The following is an 18,474-nucleotide window of genomic DNA, read 5'->3' as shown; positions in this document are numbered from 1 at the left end:
AAAAACAGTAATGATCATCAGTCTTGGCAGTTGTCACCTCTCCGTGTGACTCTGGCTTTTAATGACAAAACACCTTTTTTCATATTCTAACTATCAAAACCTAAGTATTCCATATCAAAGCCATGGACTGTTGTGGAAAAACTGCCCATACTCCGTGTACAGACAAGACAAAGGCGGCGAGGTAAAAACACCGCTGCTGTGATGTTCCCATACCTGGATTGTCATTAACATCATTGCCATTCAGACGCAATTACATGTGTTTGGGTCTTGGTGGCCTTGGTTTTCCTAGAGTGTGGTGTTCCCAGAACGAACAACTGTGTGATCCTTTTAGAATCAACCACAGTGAGGTGTTTAAGGTAAAATGTCCTTTCTGCAGGGAGACAAATAAAGATAAATGAAATTTACTCCCTGGGTTCTTAACTCAGCTTCCTTGGCTGACAAGAAACCTACGAGGATCTGCTTAGCTACACCACTTCTACATCTCTCAGTGGTGCGCTTGAGGAAACGTTAGAGACGGTCTTCCCCTTTGTCTTGAAAGTGTGGTTTTGGTCCTTTCATAGCTTTCAGACAGAATTTTATTTTAGAAAATGTCATCAAGGGTTTGATTATCCTGTATGTACTGTTATATATCCCAAAGAAGTGGGCTGAGGGATTCACACCTTAATCATCCTTTAGAAATAGAATAGTATTACTAGTAATATGGCAGAAGAGATGGTTTACACAAATCAGTTCATATGCTTTTAAAAGGACTATGCATCCACACGGATGAATAGGATCACGTCTGCATGAGCTGCAAGAACCCACACTGCCGAGGATCTCAGGATGGGAACTTGGCCCCAAAGAGTCATCTAAAGCTCCTTAAAATAAAATATACTCCAGACTCAGAAAAGGAGGTCATTTTTAGTTAACCCATGGTTAGCTCTTTAGATAACAAGTTTAGAATGTGGTGGATATGTAATGAAATAATGGCATAAACTTATTTCTCTGTTTTATTATTGCATGATATTGAACACGATATCTGTGAGGAGGTAGAATTATTCAAAATTGTGACTCTTTTAGTCTGTGAATAATTCATTTAACTGAAATAGCAGAGCGCCCACATTTTCAAATCTCACAAATCTAGTCCATTGATCTGCATTTAAATATATATGAAAAGGAAGGAATCAATCTATCTGTGGGATTATACAATTCTGATTAAGAATTCATAATTTACCCCTCACTATAGCCTGTTCTGTGGTGTTTCTTTCATACCCCAGTAGTATCTTATTTCTGTGCCTTAAAACAAAGGACCCTGAAACATTCTTACCATGATTAGTTATGAAAACCAATTTAGGTGGGTTTTCTTTGCATAGTTACATTTCTACATATAAACCTCAAAGATCACAATGTCCTGCTAAATGTTCTGATTGTCTTATATACAGTTAATGCGGACATTTTGAGGAATTTCTCTGATGAGTGACATAATGTGCTATATTGTTTTCTTTCTCTCTTTGCCTTGTTCTCCCTTTTGTGTTTTAGGTTTAGGATTAGCATTCAACCTGCAACCAGCCTTAACAATAATCGGAAAATACTTCTATAGGAAGCGACCCCTTGCAAATGGCTTTGCCATGGCTGGAAGTCCTGTTTTCTTAAGCACACTGGCTCCTTTCAATCAGTTCCTATTTAACAGCTATGGCTGGAAGGGGAGTTTTTTGATTTTGGGGGCCATATTTTTGCACTCCTGTGTGGCCGGGTGCCTCATGAGACCTGTCGGGCCAAGTCCACGTGCTGCGAAGTCTAAAAGTAAGGTTGGCTCAAGACAAGATTCAAGTACGAAGAGACTCAGTAAGGTATCAACAGCAGAAAAGATTAATCGGTTTTTAGATTTCGGCCTTTTTACACATAGAGGATTTTTGATCTACCTGTCTGGAAATGTCGTGTTGTTTTTAGGGATGTTTGCCCCTATTATATTCTTGGCTCCGTATGCTAAGGACAAAGGAGTGGATGACTATAATTCAGCTTTCTTGCTGTCTGTGATGGCTTTTACCGATATGTTTGCTCGGCCTTCGGTAGGATTAATAGCCAACACTAGCTTAATCCGTCCACGAATCCAGTACTTGTTCAGCGTGGCAATCATGTTCACTGGCATATGCCATCTCCTCTGCCCCCTAGCCCATTCCTACACAGCTTTGGTGGTCTACGTTATATTTTTTGGAATAGGATTTGGAAGTATTAGCAGTCTCCTCTTTGAATGTCTTATGGACCAGGTTGGAGCCTCCAGGTTCTCCAGTGCTGTGGGGCTCGTCACTATCGTGGAGTGTTGCCCAGTTCTTTTCGGCCCTCCCCTGGCTGGTAAGAATATTTCTTATCAAGGACAGCAGAATCATAGCATAAGCGTCTGTGAACAAGTACCTTACCTGTGGTGATGAGTGTGCTTTATTAGATGATTAACGTGTGAATAGCAGTGGTCGCCTAAAAGACTAGAGAGGTTATGCATCGGAAAAAAAAGGTCTCAAAGTAGGTTGATTTAATCAAAAATTTAAGATCTTGGGCTTACCAAGTTATGGGCTTAAGTTATTATCATTGATATAGTATGCAGGGGCGAAGGAGAGTACATTAGAACTCATGTTCTTGAGTATGTAATTTTCGCTCCATATTTACAAATGGCAAAGTTGAGATGCCGAGTTTCAGGACCTTCGATGATCTTAGAGATGCCCGTGGAAGCATCTACTCTAAACTTCCTATGGAGGAAATAAAGTACCTGTAGGAACCACTAAAACAATGTTAAGAAAATGGCCTGATATTTCTTTAAATAAATTTTTTTTGGTAAGGAAAGATGCAAGGGGGTTAGAGGGACAAGGACAAAATGAAAAGATGAGAAGAAAAACCAGTGGGAGAAAACAAATGGTTAAAATAAACATTATAGAACCACTGGGTTTTGTTGACCTTCCTGTGGATTTTGTGGCTTCCCTTTGAAATATATTGAGAATACTCCTGGAAGGAAACTATGGTAGACAGTTCTATTAATTAAGTTTACAATATAAAGGTAAATAGAAAATGTTTTCCTTGCTGGATTTAAGTTAAAACCTTCTCTAGTGTTAGATTTTAAATGTTTTTGGTGATGACCATAGTAGTGGTGTTACTGGTTAATTGTGGTAGAACCATTTCTAGCAATTCCTGTATGTGTATCATGAATACTGAGCTCATTTATTTAGGTTCTTGGTCTGTTCCCTCTTGTTCAGAACCCTGATAAGTAAATTTTCCACCACTTATGGGTGACGCTTACTCAAACAAGCTCACCGAACCATGACTGGTGCATTACAAGTGTTCCTAATTAAACCAGAGAAATTTTACACACACACACACACACACACACACACACACACACACACACACACACACACACACACACGCAGCCAGGCCTTATTTTGGTAACTATAACAATGAAAATTTATTTAAAAAACCAAGGCAATCCATAGTTCCCAGAGCACTGGCTACTTAATCACTTCATAGTCACAATCAGAGAGATAGCACAGATAAGCCCGGGATGAGAGTAGTGAAGCCATTAAAGGACGATATGAAATCCTAATGGGCCTTTTCAAAGTAAGGCCAAAACTGAGAAGAGAGGAGAGAGTGGGGCTGCAACTGGGATGTAGCATGAATTACAAAAACAACAAAACGAAACAAAACAAAACAAAACAAAACAAAACAAAACCAAAACCATAAGTTATGGAAAGAGAAGGGGAAAGCAGTAAGCCGGGGGACTTAGACTTCAGAACTACCGGCAAGTTGTCCAGCAAGCTCAGCAAAATGCAGCTTTAATTTCTGGGATGCATAGGAAGCATTGTATCTGGTCTGGCAAAACCATAAAATGTTCTAAGTTAGAAGCCTTTGAGATCTTGGTCAGTTGATTGAAACATGGTACCCCAAAGAAATGGGAACTTTCCCAGGAGTTTCATGCTGGGAGGAGGTAAAGAAGCCAGCCAGAAAGGAACTTCCCCAGAGTTGTGACTACCTTAGAGGATAAAACTGAAACCCTTGAAGGATGAAACAGATAGTGAAGTTCAGTGGTTGGTGATCATGCCTTGACCTGAGTCGGATGAGAAGTCCACAGCCTTACCACTCTGTGTAAGCTTTGATTGTTTCTCAGGACCCAAAGATGGAATTAGAGGCCTTTGTGGAGTTCTTTGTCCCTCTTCCTAAGGGGGCCACATTGAATAAGCCTTTTTCCTGCCTTTCACTAAAACAAAACAATACAAAAAAATAAATAATAAACACAAAAACATGGAAAATGATATAAATCTCAAATGTCTGATATAGATTAATAAATACCTATGAAACCATGTTCCTATATATTTAAAAAACCCTTATTTATATTCCTATGTATTAATATATACAAACATGTGTATGCCTAATATATCCTGGTTATCATATATACCTTGATTATATTTTATTGGCAGAAATAGTTTTCAGTACGTGTGATATACTGGTACAAGTTCATCCTGTAAATATCTAAATATATTCAGAAATGTCACGTAGGATATTTTCTATATTAAAGTGTAATTTGACACTTAATTTAAATAAGAGGAATACAGTTTGTCTGAGGAATTTTTTCCATTTGTTATGTTATAGTCTTATCATGCCGTCTTAAAGGATTTTCTTTGTCTTGTAGGTAAATTGCTCGATATAACTGGACAATATAAATACCTGTACATAGCCAGTGGGATAGTCGTGTTATCATCAGGCATTTACCTACTGATTTGCAATGCTATAAACTATAGACTTCTCGAGAAGGAAAGGAAGAGAGAGAAAGCAAGGAGGAAGAAATCAGCCTCGCAGGCATCCAAAGAAATGGAGGCTTTGAGCAGATCTAAACAGGACGATGTTACTGTGAAAGTTTCAAATACACACAATCCTCCCTCAGACAGGGACAAAGAAAGTAGTATTTAACAAGTCTCATCTCCGAATCAGTGTTCAGAAATTTAATTATGAGTTTCTTTGTGTTTTTTTCAATGAATTGCAAAGGATTTTAGCTGCAACAAAAGATCGCAAACAGTAACGAAACTGGTATCTTCCTCAATGACGAACTAAAAATCAGTGCTTTAATATTTGTTAAAGATGGTTAACTTTTGAGATTGTGCACATAAAAAATCCACACAGCTGCTTATCTGCACACCAAAGCTGTGATGAAAATGAATTTTTTTAAATCTTCTGCCAACTTTTACTTTTAGCTATAGAATGAGATCTGCATCCCAGACCCCGGCTGACCTAAGCACAATTCAACATTAATTCCACATAACTACCCTCTTCAAGGTTCATTTTTCGTCGGATACTAAGTCATGAAGTGAATTGAAGACAATCATTCTTTCTATTCAACACACAAAGAATTACACATGTAGCCACGCAAACACTGAGTAACGGGATATCATAAAGAAATAAATGAATTTGAAAAAATTATTATCATAGTCATTTTTAAGTCAAAGGAAATAAGACTCTGGAAAGTGGGAATGTAATATATTTGTGTGCAGTCATCCAGTGTGGATTAAAAATAACAGTCTATGTTGAAAATTCAAGTGTTATTAACTCAAAACAAGCTAAAGGGGAAACTATCTACATGGGTAAGTTTGGCTAAAAACCAAACAGAACTAACTAGTTTTCACCATCAATCTGCCACATTTGTGCCTATTTAATCCACATACCTGTCTGCACTGTTTCAGACAATAGAACCCCTTGATGAATTTCTGGAATTCATACCTAACACATAAATTGACTTAAAAAAAGTAGCGACGCTGAAAAATCAGCTGAATCCATTGACTTTAGAAGCATCTTAAGTCATGATGTATATCTTTTGATGACTTTTTAAAAACTGGGCTCAATGCAGATTTAATGGTGTGCTGAACTATCCAAGCCAAATGAATTAGAAGAGCTAACATGTTTAAGTAGACTAGCTTGTATTTTTTTCCCAGCACAAAGTAGTGACATAAGCTTAATTTCACAAGTAATGCACAGGAGTAGAACTGACAAGACCAGGGGTCATTTCTAATCCCACTAACAATGACTTAAAATTCTTTACTACAATAAACAAAATGAAAAAAAAAACAAAACAAAAAACAAATGCAGGCCTTGAATTCAGTCCCAGAAGATACGTCATGGTATAAAAGAAAAAGGGGAAACACTTGAAAATTCTGCCCTCCATTGATTGGACTAACCATCACTGAGAATAGAACCCAGAACTGGGTCGTGTCCCCAGGATACTTCTATCAATATAAGCTGTGGGGATGGACAGGCATGTAGTTTATGACACAATAGCAACATGGAGGAAATTTGTTGCTCAAGTCACTTTAGTATTTTGCTTATTTTCCAACCCAGTGTCTAGAATTCAAACATCATTCTTATGACACTCTTTGAGACAGTTTGTATTTTCCTATTGTGTACATAGCAACTGAAATTAAATATATGTCTCATGTCTGGTTTCACTTTCTGATAAATAGGAAAAATGTAGTGCTTTATTATGTCACTCTTACAATGTCTTCTTCTTCCTCCTCCTCCTCCTCTTCCTCTCCCTTTCCCTCTCCCTCCCACTCTCCCTCTCCCTCTCCTTCTTCCTCTTCCTCCTCCCTTTCAATAGAGGTGGGTGCTATTCTTATTTCTTAGAAGACTCTACCTAGACAACACATTTTCATGATGTTATCATTCAAGGTTTGTTTTGCCCAATACATTTATACACTGCTTCATACCTGTGGTTTATAGGTTTATATTTAGGGAACAAAATAGGATTTGGGTTATCAATTGCTTTCTTGAATATGAAAATGTTTCTAATTTGCAATTCAATAGAAACAAGGTGTGCCAATATTGTAGAGAAATCCAGCAGGGCAATATGTGAAACCATATGACTTTCAAACAGGTTCCCCCCATTTTGAATGACCTTCTTTATATGATTATTTCCTTTATAACCACTTCTGTGTGTCCAAAGAAATCATCCTAGTCAACCACAAATGCTTCCAATAAGAGTATCTTGCACTGTTTGAAAATACATTTGAAAACCATTATACCAACTAACACAACAGGAGGAGAGAGGCAGTAAGTCGGTGAGCATGGGATCTGCAGTCAAAGTTCGTGTGCTCTACTACCTGCATGAGGAGATGCCGTTGGTGAATTCCAGTGCCTTTCTTTTTCCCTGGGAAGTGGTGATGCCACTTGCAGATGGATCAAATCAAAACCAAATTGCATTTCCCTAGTTGTTTTTCGGTTGTCTTGATTCGCTTCATTTGCCATGGTTTTTACATTGATTTTCTTTCTTAGAAAAGAGGGTGGAGGGATTGCAGAGCACATGACCAGATGTGTGACGTCATGCTGCAAATGTGACGTGAGTGTGCGCATCTGTAATGGGTGGGTCCTAAGTTAAGCCATGTCTCAACTTGAGTCAGTAACAAAATCATAGTAGAAAAGAATCCAGTCGTTTGCTTTTACCAGTGCACTGCCTCTGTTGAAATGTTTGCTGCTTTAATGAGATCTTTCAGAGACTGAGGAAAGAATACTGACCTAAAGCATGTGTCCCTAATCACCCAAGTAGGGGAGGAAATGTCACTGTCATTTTTGTCTGAAACTTTAGGGTTAAATACATCCCTGACACCAAGGAACAACAGATTTTAGATGTTCAAGACAAGAAACTAGATTGATATCATTGAAATGGCCACTACGTCCCGCTGATCACCTCAAAACTATACAAAAGGAACTATAGTACTCACAATTTATGATCGTTAGCTAGCTTACATATTTTGTCATTTTTGTTAAACATCCCATATCTTTTGCTATTTATTTCTTCATTGTCCATAGACATTTAAGTGGGTATGGACTTGTTCTGGCCTATTCTTTCCAAATCCTTTTTGAAGAGACAAGGAACTAGAAAACATAGCATTTCCTCAATATAAATTCACATGACTCACAGGCTTCCCCTTTCTCTTCTGTGTTCCAACTGCCTTCCCTCACACAGTCACATGCTCCACCCAGACAACAGAAAATAAGCAAAACAGTTCAATCTGGTATGTTCAAAAGTACGCTATAAAGGCATCTACTCACTTGTTTCTACCCCTACAACCTGACAGTATGGAAAATTATAAATATAATTGTATATACATGTTATAAATATTTGAAATTACATTTACCAAAAGAATGCCTTATAAAGAAAAAACTCATATATGATTTCTAATCTTTAATAAAATAAATTATCCCAAAAGTTTGGCTCAATTTCTTGGGAGGATGCAAATTAGAGCAGGGCTTAAGAGATCTGTGACATGAATTTTGCCTACATAATACCTTTTAATATTTAAACCAAAGAAGTTTAGCTTGATAAAGAAATCATTAACTTAATACAATAGAATCACACACACACACGCACACATGTGCAAGCTCAGGAAATGTTAAAAATAGTGTATTGTTAAACCAAATTTTAATCTTTGGTTTATCGCAAAGCAAGAAAAGTCCCTAGGTTATTCATTCAACTTCCAAATACAGATGACTGTATCCTAAGCAGGTAGAAAGACATATAAAAGAGTAAACTTCCTGTTAGAAATTAGACCTAACTTCAATCTGTATAATGATTTATTCTATGTCCGTTAGCAATTGTAAGGAAAACAGTAACAAATTGCCTGCTTCTCTTAGCAGTTTAAATGATCTCAAATGATAATTATATAGTATCTGTGTTTTCATAAAACCTTGTCTCGTATAAATGATGGAATGTTTATATAACCCCTGACATTGGAACAGAAGGAACCATTTTTTTTAATTACACATAAACTCTATTCCTATGTCTGTTGCCACAGATAGGTATAAACTGTAAACTATAAAACTTCAAAACATGCTAATTTGGATTCTAGTGACTATCTCATTTATAGGATTGCTCCAGATATCAAGAAGTGTTTGTGAAATAATTCATTTCATTGGGACAGTATATGCTTATGTTCACTATTTGAAAATAGAAACACACCCTACATAGCTACCTTTCGACTTCCTCTTAGTGTGCTCTTTGTTCCACGGAGAACAAAGCTGTTACTGCTTTTGTAGTCTTCCTTACAGACTCTTCAGAGAGCTAATGCACGCCTCCTTGCTTGAGATCAATCTCAACCCACCGTTTTCCGCACGATGTCCTCAGTGATACAGGTACCCTTTTTAATTTGTGATTGTCAAGAATAGCTTCTCGGAGGCAGTATGTACCTCAGGTCAGAACTTCACATCCTCACGCATGTTGAAGATGCTTCTGATTCTAGGCCTGAGAGTGCTGAGAATGGAAAGGTATTGGTGGTCTTAAAGACTTCTTTCAAATGTGGGTGTTCTTTTCCATATGCATGATAAATACATTATTGAATCTGATTGACAATCTAGGAAAATAAATCAAGCTGTCCTTGGCACTTACCTTCTGGAACTTCCCCAATTCTCTGAAAGTGCCTTAGACCTTCAAGAACTAGAATTAACAGCAGTGCACCATGGTGTTGTTAATACAGTGGAGCCACATATGCAGATCCACCACCACCATTGGCAGTTATAAATGTCACTCAGATAGTTTTAAAGTCTTCCACAATATCATCACTTTTACAGATTTGACTTCTGTGTGTCCATGTGCTTCTGCATGTTTGAGAGCACAGGTAAAAAGCCAGGGGACACATGGCAGGAACTCTCATGTAGTAAAGCAAGTTATTTCTATTAACACACTTCAATGAACAATGTGCTAAGGCCATCATTTTTAACGTGCAAACTTTAGTCTTTGAGTGTTCATACCCAGTAGAATTTGCATCTTCACACAGTCTCATAAGATTAGGAGTTCTCGTCTTGCTTTCTTTGATACAGACAGCGTCTGAAAAACTTACGATAGTATTGTGCATGACATTTCCAAATATCTCTACATTGAGCAAATGATCAACATTGAACAGAATCATGCCTATTCCAGTCCCCACTGCTTCTTACGGTCCTTCCTGCCCTTCTCAGCCATTTTATTTCTTTTTTGAATATCCTTTCCCTGTAACGTTCAGATATGCACAAAGTCTTTAAGATTTTTGTCCTCTCTGGACATTGTGTCCACAGAACACGTCCTTGGTGCTTTAATAACATTTTCACTGTCTACATGCTCTTTTGTAGTCCAGTCTTCACAGATACTTGTTAATAAGGTGAGCAACATTCAGCAGTAATCCAGAAAGCCAGTACATTATCAAATTATGAACATCAGAGTGATTGATTTTTCTTTACATGATAAAATAGGCTTCCCATTATTGTTGCATCTAGTAATAATGTTGTTAGACCTACTTTATCTATAACATGCTCACTGAAGTAACCACAGGTTTCTATGGGCTGTGCTTCTACCACCTGCATTGTATTGGCTGAAGTCTGAGTAATTCTGGACTTGATGAAATAGGACCAGCCAATTGAAATGCTGCTTTTGGAACATTGGATATAATACAAATATAATGCGTTCTGACTTGCAGCATAATTTCGTTCGATATCTGCATGTAGCGAAAGTCACGTTTAGTTAGCTCGTTGTATCATCTTGCCTCTCTGAGCTATCTTTTGTTAGTTATCCACACTTTGAAGTAGTATATTAGAGCAAAGTAGAAACTTTCTTTAAATATATTTGCTGCAAGACTGAAGATAGAACCCATCTTTTGACTTCTAACATTTCTGTAGTTCCATACGTTTGTAAGCCCTGCTGGCAATAATGATGACCTTGTGGAATGAGTAAAATATTTCCTAAAACACACATAATAATTCTTCATATTCAATATAATTGTTTTTCTTAATCCTACTTTGCAGTGTCAAGTTCATAAGCTTAATTTAAAAAATAACTACCCATTGCTGTGGTACAGAACTCTAGGTAAGGCACAGACAGTAACTAATATGCTATTGAATTTTGTACAATATATGATTTTATAATATCAAAGATACTGGATACTAGTATTATATTAATCAAAATTATCAGTGTTCCTTTAATTGCCCTTTTGCATATATATATATATATATATATATATATATATATATATATATATATATACCTTATTTTTAAGAACACATTCATTTCCTAAAGAACTGCCATTATTTGAGGACATCACTCACACAGCGCTCTAAGAATTTGAGAATATATTAAGGAAAGCACTAGAATGAGTTCTATCAGGCAAAACTAGATATTTATCAGATACCTGGCAACAATGTAACCAAAGCTTAAATGTCAGAGAATACCATTTATATTTATTGTGCCTGCATAAATATTGTTTCTACACTTAGAAACAATAAACAAAAAACAAAAAAAATCATCCATAGCGAAATGTATCTCTGGAAGAAGAGTTGTAACTGTTTAGAATTTATTTTGGCAAAGTATAGGACACAGTATTCTGCCTAGACAAGTGTTTGCTGTACTCACTAGGGACATCTACTAGAGGGGCCATTGTAATGAGGATGTTTATAAACTGAAATGGCCCACGAGAATCTTGTGTGCATATTGGAGACCTTGACTATTGTCCTGGCAGGTGCAGGTTGATTATATTCAACCAGGCTGATGCCATGTAACCAACTGACATTGTCATTGTGACAGGCAACAGCCTCAGTACCTGTGACATTTCCTTTCTTCATAATGATAAAACGCTATCATTCTTTAATCATACAATAATGACTGTGCGGGAGGTGAAATAGAAGGATCTTCCCAAATATTCATTAAGATTGGCAATTGAATTGAAACTTTTTAAATATGTGTTGATGGAATATTTTCTGGAATGAAAATTTCTCCATTTGTGAAGGAAATTTTGAAAAAAAATTATTAGAACTTACAGGCTTTCAATATTTTTTATTATAGCTTTAAATTGGAACTAATATTGTTGGGGAAAGTTATATATCATATCTTGTTACTGATAAGGCACGTTAAAGATATACTTTACTCAAACCATGCCTATTTTTCAAAAGAGTTCCTGAAGAGAATGGGTTTCAGAGTTAATCTGTATATTTATTTTAATTACAAATTATGCCTTAAGCTCTGCTTCTAAGATTTCAAAGTGAAACGTAATGTGCTTTGCTCTCTATGTATTTTGATGACCACTGAGCAAAGCACCATACAGTCACATAAGAATGGGCAATCCCTGAAATAAGATTAAGATAGCCTTGTGTGTCACCTAAGACAATTCAGTTGGGTGTTTTTCTATGATATAAACCACAGCTGTACCTGCCTCATCTTGTGAAAATAAAGTATAAAATATTCAGTGTGGAATGCCTGTCAACATTTAGAAATGTAAGATGATAGACTGCTCTTCCTTTGCCTTCCCACAAGTGACCCTAAGTTCATCTCGATGTACATTTCTGGAAAGTTTTGTATATGTCACAATTGCTGATTTAGAAAATAAGACATGCATAAATGTGACCCTCAAAATGAAAGATAATGGGTGTTTTCATAGAGATGCATATTTTATTTTCATTAAATGTTATGTTATGTGAATTTATTTAAATCCAAAGTAAATTGTTTTGCTACTGAGCTCCTTTTAAGGGAAATGTCCTTGGTGACTGAAGCACTCAGGCCCTGTCCTGCTGTGGTGTCATATGGGCATAATGCTTCAGAGAGGGACCTACTAGAGTTGCTGTGTTTGGCTGCTTAACAAATTTGAAAGCAAATGTCCAATTTTCTTTGAGAATATGTGTTTTGCCTGCTGTTTCAAATATATTTTCCAAGGTTTATTTCTTTCCTTCTATACTGTGTGGACAAGGATGTTTCTAGATTAACAATTTTTTGCCCCCTAGGATCAAATATAGAATAATTCCTCAAGGAAACGCATGAATGGAATGAGATAGTTAAGAGTCCCACAGTTTCCTCTGGTGTAGCCTGAGGCATAGGAGGAGAATTTTCTGTCTAGTTCCAAATAGTAAGATAGAAACGCCTTGAAGTCTTTCCCCTACTGTAAATTGATATTCTGTCTTGAAGGAGCCATTTTAATTAATTTCCTCAGTCAAACATTCTGTGCAAATGTTGAGACATACAGCATGTTAACTTTATGGTACCTATCAAATAGTTTTATTTTATTTATAAAGTCAGAAATGCTCTATTTAGGCTTCCTGGAAATAGAGACAATCATTTTAATTACTAAAGGTGCTACTTATTTTCCAACACTGACCTTGATCAAGAGTGCTCCTGTCTGCTGAGTTTTATGTGTTCTATTTTTAGGAGTGGGGAGCAGTGCAATAAAATTCATTTATCTCTTTTTTTTGAATTATGCAACTTGAGAAAAATCTATAACTATTTGTACTCTATTGTTACTGTATTTTAATGATTACCACTCATGAATTTAATTGCAGCTCTGTGCTGTTTGTTAAAAAGTACATGTGTATATATTTCTATAGTATGTAAGAAAAACTTGTATTGCTTTTATTAAAGTAAAATTTATGTTCATGTTGAGTTTTAAAATGAAATCTGTAACTTTGTCCTTAACCATCAAATGCTGTGCTATTCTAGTATCAAAACATGATGTCCAACTCCAGCCCATGTGTAAGGGCACTTCTTTGCCTGGATGTATATAACTGATTAATATCAATGGGAAGATTAATGTCAACATGAAAAATATATTCAATGACTTCTAATGGCTGAAAAGAATGTGTGGAGTTATTTTTTTTCATTGACTTGCTTGAATGGGTTCACACTAACTGAGCATAAATGTTTCAAAAGGATATTATTGCCTGAGCCACAGAAGCTCTTTCCCTCTAACTTGGTTTTAAAATGATCTTTATTTTTTTTGAACACTTTAGAAGTGAAATGAAATCCTCTGTATACTATAAACTTATACATTGTCCAAGACTCCCTTAGTATCAACTGCCACCAAAATGTTAGTAAACCTACACTCACACCTAATAGTTTATGGGCAAGAGTAAATCCTCAGCATTGCCCATTATAGAATTTTGCACAAAATAGCGTGTGAATATACTATGGGGTTGCATGACTTTTGTAGGAGATAAGAACAAGCATCTCTTTACCTGAGGTAAAACACCACCAACAAGAAGAAATGATTCTGCCCAAGTCTAGCTGAGTGCACCCATGAGCACCTGGGTACTTGATGGTATTGGTAAAGGGTTTCTTATGATAATGTGGATGGAGGCTTGCCTGTTCATAGGTCTGTGACTATAACAGATGATATTTCTTCTTGCTGTTCTCAATTCTGGGCTCTTAGAGATGGTGCCGTTACTCAGCTCACACATTAAATGGTGTTTGCTATTGGAAAACTGACTCTTTATGTAGCTCCCCCTCTCCTAAGCCTGATTGCTTTTCTTAATGTGAAATCCATTCTGCTTGAGATTCCATTTCTCCCTAACACTTGGTTAGCACTTACACAGTACATCTTTCTTTGTCCACTTATTTTTAATCCATATGAACTGTAGGGATTTCTATAGCCTACCTATATTTAGGTGGCAAAATCTTTGACCCATTTAGCTTCTAGCTTCTAGCACCTTTTCCTTCATTTTCAGAAGTTGGGAAATAGTACGCAAGAGGTGCTTTTTGGATATATGTTCCATATTTCTCTACTCCATGTTTTCTCATCCTTGCTCAGCATCTGGTAAGTTGAGCAAATTCTCGGCGATTATTACTTCAAACATTTTGTTCCTGATTCCTAAATCTCCTACTGGTAACTTGGTTATGCATATACTTTTGTAATTCTCACACAGTTCTTGCTTTGGTGTGGCTTATTTCACAATAATTGTGTTTTTCTCTCTTTGCTGGTCAGTATTTGAAGTTTCCATGATGATACCCTCAAACCTAGTGAGGTCACCTATCCCTAGTAGGTCCAGAAGCACGTCATCAGAAGGCGTTCGTCACTTCTGCCATGGAAGATTTGATCTTTCACTGTCTTAGGGTTTGTGTTCCTGCACAGAACATCATGACCAAGAAGCAAGCTGGGGAGGAAAGGGTTTATTCAGCTTACACTTCCACATTGCTGCTCATCACAAAAGGAAGTCAGGACTGAAACTCAAACAGGTCAAGAAGCGGGAGCTGATGCAGAGGCCATGGAGAGATGTTACTGTCTTGCTTCCCCTGGCTTGCTCAGCTTGCTTTCTTATAAACATCCTAGACTACCAACCCAGGGATGGCACCACCCACAATGAGCTGGGCCCTCTCACCCTTGATCACTTACTGAGAAAAGTGCCTTACAGCTAGATCTCATGGAGGCATTTCTCCCTAACACTTGGTTAGCACTTACACAGTACATCTTTCTTTGTCCACTTATTTTTAATCCATATGAACTGTAGGGATTTCCAACGGAGGCTCCTTTCTCTGTGATAACTCCAGCTTGTGTCAAGTTGACACCCAAAACCAGCCAGTATAATCACTATCTTTTTTATTCATAGAATTTTGCCTTTCTGTTTACATTGCCCATCTATTTACTCATGATGTTCATCCACAGGGACCCCTGGCATATTATCATTATAGTTAGAATTGTGGAATTTTAGTTTCTTTAAAAAACACAGAAATACTATAAGGATATGTTTTTGTTTTAATCCCAGGTGTAGGATATGAAACAGCTTCAGATTATTTATAGCAGCTATGATTTGCCCCATGCTCTAGCAGTGTTGTGATTTTGCAAGCTGTAGATAGTTTCTATAATTGGATTTTTCAGACTATATAAATACTAGGACCCCGAGAGTTGAGGGGTTGTTGGTTTGAATGTTGCTAGGCTTTGCTTGGTGTTGCTTGTTATTTGTTGTTATTGATGGCAGTTTGTAAAGTAGTAGTACACAAAGAAGAAACAGGAAGAAATTAGATGCACAGAGAGTGAGGTTCAAACTTGCCCCCAAGGAACTCATTACCCCTAATCAGCAGGAAGCAGTCATGACAACATGGCTCCCTTTCTAACCCCTGACTTTAATCAAAGATCTTGTTCCTTTCCTATCCATTTTTCTTCCCTCTTATCTAGAGTTAGGTGGTTAAAAGAGGTGAATAAAAAGGGTAAAAAGGAGTGGAAGGGAAAAGCCCACTAAGTAGAATATGACAGCTACAATTCATAGTAGTTGAAAATTTCCAGCCCTATAATTTTTAATATCCTGGTACATGTCACAAATCTGGTTTGAATGCTTGTTCTAGTTCTTCAAAGTCCATTGTGGTTTGCTTGGAGAACTTTTGTTGTTTTGGTTCTTTGGTTTTTGTTTGTTGGTTTTGCTACTATTTTATCTCTTTGTAAGGGTTCTGGGTTTCTATGATTTGGTTTGGTCTGGTTTGGTTTTGAAGGTGGAGCTGTTTTTATATTTTGCTGTCAGATGTTTTATTTTTTGGGAGCTAAGCATGATGCATAAGTAGACTTATTGTAAATGGCACTGCAAACAAGGTATGGAAACCATTTTATAGCCCTCTTATTATATCCTGGTGTTTTAAGGAACCTGTATGTGGAGGTTGGAACCTGTATGTGGAGGTTGGAACCTTCGTACATTGTGTCTCTAGCTCATTTCTCCTTTAGTTGAGACATGATGTCAGCACAGTCTGGATGGGATAACTCCATTTCCCTGGACCCATTAGACTGATTTAAATCCAACAGTCTACAATTTCACCAGCAAGGTTCTGTGGTGCAAACGTTAAGATCAGAGTACTTGATATATTTCAAAATGATTGTTCTCCTCCCAGTGCTACCATTCTGAGAGAACCTTTCCCTGACATCTTGCTATGACAGCACCTAGAGGGAAACCTCACTGTGTGGTACTTCTGATAATAGGGACCCCTGGGATAACTAATCTCTCAAGAAATCCTCCATAAGCCTATAACCATTGACCAATTGCAATGCAGACCCTCCCTCCAGTCACTGGCTACTGCAGTGAGTTCCACTCTCTGGTGAGGTCTCCTTCCTAATGCAGTGATTCTCTACACCTGCTCTTCCTCTCTGTTGGGTGGGTGGCAGTTTGTTCTTGACCTCTCTTCTCTGGATCCAAGAAGGATCTCCGCTTTTTCATTTTGATTGGCAGTTTACATATTGTGCAACATCTAAGCTGCTGTCTCCTTGGAAATCCACCCTCATTTTAACATCTGCATGATCTTTAAATCGGGTCCCATTTGGTAATCTTATTTAATCTAGGGATCATATTCAATGTGTTTAGTATTGTGAACTTTTAGCATACTGATCTTTTTCAGATGGTAATTTAAACTGTATCGTGTGACAATAAGAAGTGGTTCTGTGAGCTATCGCATGAACTTTATTGATCACGACAATTGGGACCGTTATAATTAAATGCAAAGTTCTTATTAATGGGGCATTGATCTTCAGTGTGTGTCAGTCTTGCTTATTAACCAAACTATCTTGATGCATTCTTATTCTGAGTGATGTTAATTAGTAATAGCAATTATTAGGCATGAATTATGGTTATAGTCCTTGGACAATATTCTACAAAAATTTATTTGAATTAAAAAAAAAGAGGCTGAGAAACAGTAGGTATCAAAAGTTTGTATTTTCTTTCAGACAGAGAGTCATGAGTGTGGAAACCATATTTGGCACAAAGCATTTAGAATATTACCTAATTTAAAATAGGTATAGTATATGTATATATGAACACACATACACACACACACACACACACACACACACACACACACACACATGAACTGTTATTTTTGTAAGATACTAACTTTTGAATATCATTTTACTTCAAGAAGACATTGACCCACTTTGAGAAATTAAAACTTTAGAGGTAGTTCCTCCATATTATATTAGTACTTTAATATAAACACATTGCTATTCAATAAAGGATTTAGGTAGAACTTTATTGCTATGAATATACAAGGTATACTACATATAGTCATGACTATATCATTTTATTAGTATATCAATATTTTAATCTCCAACTCACTATCACATCAATTAAGAATAATCTAGAAACACCAAAAACTCAGTAGTCATGTGGTATGGCTGTCACATCTGGGATTCACCTCAGCAGTGGCTGCCTTCACATGACTGTTGGCATTCACATAATATTGTGGGGAGGGAGGGTTTCATCAGGCTCATCCCTCTCTGAGGAAATAAACACAATTAATGATAACACCAAGGATTAGTCTCAGTTTGGACAGGGGTTCTGAGGAAGTGGTATCTTGGAGCAGTGAAACAACTGGAAATTAAATTGTGGGTCCAAGATGACTGCCAATGCTCTGCTGTGAGACAGCTTTCTAGATTGTACTCTCTCTGTGTTCTGCTTGAAGCAACTTTCTCTTGTTATTCTAAAAACTCTGGATAGTTCATCTCTTGCAATTAAAAAGCCTAGTCTATTATTTATACATCACTTCAATCATTACCCTAGGCTCCCTTTTGATTGTCCCATGAATCAGCATTGCATGACCCCAGCCCCTTGATTCTTAGAAAGATACAGCAAGCACAAGCACAGACCCCACCTTGAAATTACCATTCTCATCATGCCTTGGACAGGAAGGACCTAAACTCCCCCGTCTTAGAATGACCTTGGACTCAGGAATCTGCCTGCCTTTGTAAGTATAAACAACAACAAACTTAGCTA

At 37.0% G+C, this 18,474-nt stretch overlaps 1 protein-coding gene across 50 annotated transcripts in view; it reads left to right on the top strand.

The window, feature by feature from the left end:
• Positions 1-13,303, top strand: part of Slc16a7 (solute carrier family 16 member 7) — a 167,706-nt gene extending 154,403 nt beyond the window's left edge. For 14 of the 50 annotated variants that reach the window (XM_087556070.1, NM_001439469.1, NM_001439467.1 and 11 more), the window contains 2 exon segments: positions 1,519-2,331; positions 4,652-5,436. In XM_087556070.1, coding sequence (XP_087412196.1) covers positions 1,519-2,331; positions 4,652-4,929 — 1,091 coding nt within the window. In that variant the 3' untranslated portion in view covers positions 4,930-5,436. 50 annotated transcript variants of the gene reach the window in all.
• The last annotated feature ends 5,171 nt before the right edge of the window (positions 13,304-18,474 follow it).

This window comes from Rattus norvegicus, chromosome 7, assembly GCF_021556685.1.
Source record: "Rattus norvegicus strain SHRSP/BbbUtx chromosome 7, alternate assembly SHRSP_T2T, whole genome shotgun sequence".
NCBI classification, from domain to species: Eukaryota; Metazoa; Chordata; class Mammalia; order Rodentia; family Muridae; genus Rattus; species Rattus norvegicus.
The sequence above is the reverse complement of the archived record's forward strand: the minus strand, read 5'-3'. Positions and strand labels throughout refer to the sequence as shown.